Genomic DNA, 6,332 nt, shown 5'->3' on the forward strand with positions numbered 1-6,332 from the left:
ACAGACATAGGGAGGGGGTGTAGGGACTGGAGGAGGTGACAGAGATGGGGAGGGGGTGTAGGGGCTGATAGGGATGACGGGGATAGGGAGGGGGAGTGAGTGAGGAATGATTTGAAAACAAAGGTGAGTATTTTAAAATGGCAATGTTGCCAGATCCTGAGTCAGTTCATCACATGCGTGGAAGTCAGTGATGGGTGAATGGGAGCCTGTGTACATTATGGTATTGGGGATGGTGGTGGAGTGGCTGTTTGGATGAGTTGCTGGAGGTTGGGAAGCCAGTCAGCAGCACTTTGGGGTTTAAACGTTCAAGGAAGTGTTGCCTTTTCAAACAGCCTGTCTGTCTTTGAATCTGTCGGGTGCCATTTTGTGTTGTTTGAATTTGTTTTGATGTTTGAATGCAGCCTGGCCCTTATCCGCTCGTGTCTGTGTCTCTCTGCCCCTCTCTCTCTCTCTCTCTCTCTCTGTCAGCTACTCATTACCAAGGCTATGAAGAGCCCCCATGATCCCTACCTGGAGCTGGATGATACTTTCTGGCCGCCCTTCCTCGAAGCCCTGCTGCGTTATGGGGTGGTCCTACGCCACCCCGACGACCCCCACCGAATCCGCCTGGAGGAATTCAACCAGTAGCAGGTGATGTGGGGGTGGCCCTTGGCCACATCGTGAACCCCCTCACCCCTTCCCACCGGCAATGGACCAACTTTGCCATCTCCCCACCCTGCTCCTCTCCTCCTGCCTGGCAGGACGCAGGACTGGCTTCTGTAAACAAAGGAGTTATGGAATGGGGGGTGGGGGGGAGCCCATTCTCCCCCCACCTCCCCACCTCATGTATCTCTGCGGATGCTGGACAGTTTGTGTGCGCACGTTTCTGTTACTTACTGCGCTCCCTGGGAGCCCCTGATGTGAGCTGCTCCGTCTGGTTGTTCCCCACCCATATGTACATGCGACGTGTGGACCATATCGTTGCAGAGTGAGCAAGCAGCGGGAATAGATGCGCACATCCCCCCCCCCTTCCACCTCCTGGGGTCCATGGCCCAACAGTTATAAACAAGACAACAGCAAAATGCCTCACCAATGGAGATGAAGTGGACGCAGAGCTTGACACCATTGTATAAAGGGACGGTAGGCAGTGGAAGACTTGCAGCTGTATGTTCCCCAGCTCCACTGTCCTGTGCTCTGGAATGTTCCGAGATGCAGTTGTTGGACCCTACTCTCCTCCCCGGCCCTGTGCAGCCAGGGACACTGATTCACACACTCAGTGTGCCACATCCTGATGACTCTGCAGTGACTTTGCAGAGTTCCTCCTGATGTATTGTTCATTAAAGCTCTTGTAACTTGACTTTGCCTCCTGCTTTCGACACCTTGATTTTCTGAAAGGTTGGTAGACTTTTAGTATCGGCTGAATAGTGTGTGTGTGTGTGTGTGTGGGGGGGGCGGGGCGGGGGGGAGAGTTGGTGGGGAATGTACAGAGGAGAAAGTGAGGTCTGCAGATGCTGGAGATCAAAGTTGAAACTTTATTGCTGGAACAGCACAGCAGGTCAGGCAGCATCCAGGGAACAGGAGATTCGACGTTTCGGGCACAGGCCCTTCTTCAGGAATGAGCAGAGAGTGTTCAGCAGGAGAAAGTGGAAAATGAAGTGTTGTTCTTTGAACTTGCGTTAAGGAACACTGCAACAGATCTGGGACAGAAATGTTGGTGTAGGAACACAGTGGTGTGTTGAAGTGGAGGCAGTGGGAAACTCTGGGTCATGTTTTACAGACAGAGTGTAGGTGTTCAGCAAAGCGGTCATCAAATCTGTGTTTCATCTCCCCCGATATACAGGAGACCACATTCTGAGCAGTGAATGAAATAAATGAGTTGAGAGAAGTGCAGGTAAGCTGCTGCTTCACCTGGAAGGTGTGCCTGAGGCCTTGGATACTGAGGTTGGAGGAAGTAAATCGGCAAGTAAGTCACCTTGTGCAAGACCAACCCCTTCCCACAAACGTCACTTCAATATATTACCACCTTTCCTGAGCTGTTAACAGTTCTGATGAAGAATCGCCAGACTCGAAATATTATCTTGCTTTCAAAGAACACAGAACATTACAGCACAGTCCAGGCTCTCTGACCCTCAATGTTGTGCTGACCTGTGAAACCAGCCTGAAGCTGAACTAACCTGCATTGTTGCATTATCATCCATATGTTTATCCAATGGCCATTTAAAAAGACATTAAAGTCGGTGAGTCTACTACAGTTGCAGGCAGGGAGTTTGATGTAGTGCATCTAAGGGGGTCAGTGTGATTGTAATGTAGTGAGTGTGAGGGTGTCAGTGTGACGGTGATGGAGTGAGTGTGAGAGGGTCAGAATGACGGTGCTGGAGTGAGTGTGAGGGGGCCAGAATGACGGTGATGGAGTGAGTGTGCGGGAGTCAGGCTGACAGTGATGGAATGAGTGTGAGCGGATGAGTGTGATGGTGATGGAGTGAGTGTGAGGCGATCAGGGTGGCTGTGATGGAGTGAGAGTGAGGGGGTCTGGCTGAGGCTGATGGAGTGAGTGTGAGGGTATCAGGGTGATGGAGATGGAGTGAGTGTGAGGGTTCAGTGTGTCAATCGAGTGTGGGGGGGTGGAGGGAGTGAGTGTTGAAGGTGGGGGTCAGTGTGTCGATCGAGTGTGGGGGGGTGGAGGGAGTGAGTGTTGAAGGTGGGGGTCAGTGTGTCGATCGAGTGTGTCGAACTGGTGGTGTCCACAAGGTGTCCTCATCAGACTGTCTGTCTGAGACAGCCCACACTGTACCAGAGCGATCGTAGCTTTGAAGTGGAGAGAGAAAAAACACAGTTAACGTTTCAAGTCCAGTGAACCTTCTTTCGAACTGATGGTAGCTGGGAAAAGTGGTCTCTACGCTGAAGGAGAAGCATTAGGCTGAAGCAGAGGAATTATGTTGGGTAATTGGAGGAATGGGGAGGAAGAAAATCTGATATTGGGGCTGATGAGGCGGTGAAAATGGGTTGGCTTTGCTGAAAGCAACCCATGCCATATGACAGGGCCTGGGGTGTGTGAGTAGGTAAAGGACAAACTCGATATTGAATCCTGAAGGCTGCAAAGACCCCAAATGAGATCCTGTTCTTCCAGCTTGCATTTCTTTCCAAGCTACTGTCGGTTCTGAATAAGGGTCACAGTACTCAAAAGCAATTATTCTGCTTTCTTTCGGTGGACACTGCCAGACTTTGGGTTTCTCCAGCAATTTCCGTTTCAGGTCGTCCGCATCCGCAGTTATATGAAAGCCACAGTATCAGGTTGTGTTTGTACAATAGGGTTGGCTTGGCGATATTATCCGAGCCACCCCCTCCCTGCCCCAATGTAGGCGTTTGAGAAACCCAGCTGCAGGGTTGCTGAATCGTTTTGGAGTGGAGGAAGGCAATTTTGACCCATTGTCCCTGTGCTACCTGTTCAAATGAGCAGCTCATCTCATGCCTCTCACGCACCTTCCTCCCACCATAACTCTGTACATTCATTCTGTTCAGATAATTATCCAAATCCCTCTGAAAGTCATCGATTGAAGCTACCTCCACTTCATATTGCGTTCTCAGGCAGTGCATTCCAGACCCTAACCCCACTTCCTGCATGAAAATGGTTCTCCCACTGTCTCCCCTTTGGCTGATCACCTTCAATCTGTGGTCCCTTTGACTCCCAGTCCACCTGCCAATCTGTTCCTCTGGCCCGGCCCTGACCTCCCCCTCCTCTTGGTTTGGACACCTTGACCGAATATCAAATTTCTCCTCGGAACTTCACCTGACCAAGGAGCAGTGCTCAAAAAGCTTGTGGTTTCAAATAAACCTGTTGGACCATAACCCGGTGTAGTGAGACCTCTGACTTTGTTTACCACTTGCGCTTCTATATCACGGCTTCTCGAAGAAATACAGTCTCGGCTTCTCCAGAAGCTCAAGCCTGTCTACGCCGGGAACCTCTCTTGGCAATCTTTCTGTTTTAGAGAGAAAGTGAGGGCTGCAGATAGATGCTGGAGATCAGAGCTGAAAATCTGTTGCTGGAAAAGCGCAGCAGGTCAGGCAGCATCCAAGGAGCAGGAGAATCGACATTTCGGGCATGAGCCCTTCTTCAGGGCTTTCTGTTTTGCCCAGTTTATTTTCTGGAAAATGGCTAGTCCTTGCACAGCAGGCCATCACTGCCAGAACCATTGAGCTTAGCTATATTCTTTGACAGTCAGCTTGGAGGACATCTAGCAGAGGAGAGGCGTTGTTCCAGCATCTCTAATCTCTTCACCTCACTGACACCCCTCATCCCAGTGAACCTTGTTCAGCTATTTGCCAGCATTGGAACTGCATTGTTACCATTTGGCTGGGTGGGGGAGGGGAGTGCAGCAGACACTGCACAGTTTGCTATGCAACACAAATCAGAGAATTGCTGTGATGCAGCACAGACCACTCGGTCCATCGTAGTCGCACTGTTTCTGTTGCCAAGTGCCAGTCTCTCCTGCCTTTTCTCCATTCCTCTGCGTGCCATTGCTTTCCAAAAACAAGCATCCAGTGATCTCCTCAACTGAACCTGCCTCCACCACACTTGCAGGCAGTGCATTCTGTACCCTAACTACTCAATCAGTGAGAAAGTTTATTTCTGACATTGTTGAAACTTTATTGCTGGAACAGCACAGCAGGTCAGGCAGCATCCAGGGAACAGGTGATTCGACATTTCGGGCACAGGCCCTCTCCCCAGACCCATCCAGATGCCTACACCCCCCCACCCCTCCCAGTCGGAACAGGGACCACATACCATGCTCCGTGGATGCGGGTCTGCCTCTTTGCCGACTGCCTTTCCTTCCCACCTCCTGAGAGATAAAGACCATGTCCTTTCCTGGGGAAGTGGCCAAGCCCTTGCTTTCTCCTCTCTCGTGGTTGGCCGGGAATCTCCCGTTCCTAACCGCCTGGTATGTCGGAAGGATTTGTCCGTCTCATTGGCTTTCCCACCGAGTCTGGAATCTGAGCGGGGCGTGAACCCGGAGTCTTTGGGCTCAGGATCAGTGACATTGCCCACCCCTTTGCCTATCCCTTCGTTCTCATCTGACCTTGAACACAGTCAGCGATGTGCAAACATGATAGATGGAGGGGTCGATAGATGGAGGGGAGAGGAATTGCACAGCTTGAATAACAATCAATTCACATCCACCCCAACTTGGTAACGGGTTCAGAGTGAATTGAAAGCTCACTCTCTCCATCATGAAGCTCTCATGTCATATTGTTTATGCATAACCTGTTGTAATTCAGTGAGGTGTGGGTGAGATCATTAATTGTCAGCAGTTATTTCAGAGCACGATTTTGAATTGCATGTTTTGGATGTGAATGATTTTGCTGAGGATTAAGCTAATCCACTTGGACACTGGGGAGGGGAACCTGCTAATGCCACACTTTGCCGCTTCTCCTTAGCACTGACCCTCCGACAGTGCGCACTCCGAACAGTGCGCTCTCCCTCAGCACTGACCCTCTGACAGTGCGGCTCTCCCTCAGCACTGACCCTCTGACAGTGCGGCGCTCCCTCAGCACTGACCCTCCGACAGTGCGGCTCTCCCTCAGCACTGACCCTCTGACAGTGCGCACTCCCTCAGCACTGACCATCCGACAGCGCGGCACTCGCTCAGCACTGACCCTCCGACAGTGTGGCGCTCCCTCAGCACTGACCCTCCGACAGTGCGGCTCTCCCTCAGCACTGACCCTCCGACAGTGCGGCATTTCCTCAGCACTGACCCTCTGACAGTGCCCACTCCCTCAGCACTGACAGTCTGACAGTGCGGCATTTCCTCAGCACTGATCGTCCGACAGTGCGGCATTCCCTCAGCACTGACCGTCCGACAGTGCGGTATTCCCTCAGCACTGACCGTCCGACAGTGCGGCACTCCCTCAGCACTGACCGTCCGACAGTGTGGCATTCCCTCAGCACTGACCCTCTGACAGTGCCGCATTCCCTCAGCACTGACCTTCTGACAGTGCCGCATTCCCTCAGCACTGACCCTCCGACAATGCGGCACTCCCTCAGCACTGACCCTCCGACAGTGCGCCACTCCCTCAGCACTGATACTCCGACAGTGCCCACTCCCTCAGCACTGACCCTCCGACAGTGTGCCGCTTCCTCAGCACTGACCCTCCGACAGTGGTGCAACCTAGCACTGACCCTCCGACAGTGCAGCACTCCCTCAGCACTGAACCACCGACAGTGCGGCACTCCCTCAGCGCTGACCCTCCGACAGTGCGCCACTCCCTTAGCACCGACCTTCCGACAGTGCAGCACTCCCTCAGCACTGACCCTCCGACAGTGCGGCGCATCCTCAGCACTGACCCTCTGACAGTGC

The 6,332-nt window shown here is 52.5% G+C and overlaps 1 protein-coding gene across 2 annotated transcripts in view; it reads left to right on the forward strand.

Annotated features, from left to right (window-relative positions):
- Positions 1–1,336, forward strand: part of cenpk (centromere protein K) — a 25,164-nt gene extending 23,828 nt beyond the window's left edge. For both annotated transcript variants that reach the window (XM_043680042.1, XM_043680043.1), the window contains exon 12: positions 469–1,336. In XM_043680042.1, the coding sequence (XP_043535977.1) occupies positions 469–627 (159 nt within the window). In that variant the 3' untranslated portion in view covers positions 628–1,336. The remainder of the gene's footprint in view (positions 1–468) is intronic.
- The last annotated feature ends 4,996 nt before the right edge of the window (positions 1,337–6,332 follow it).

Source organism: Chiloscyllium plagiosum, chromosome 39 (assembly GCF_004010195.1).
Source record: "Chiloscyllium plagiosum isolate BGI_BamShark_2017 chromosome 39, ASM401019v2, whole genome shotgun sequence".
NCBI classification, from domain to species: Eukaryota; Metazoa; Chordata; class Chondrichthyes; order Orectolobiformes; family Hemiscylliidae; genus Chiloscyllium; species Chiloscyllium plagiosum.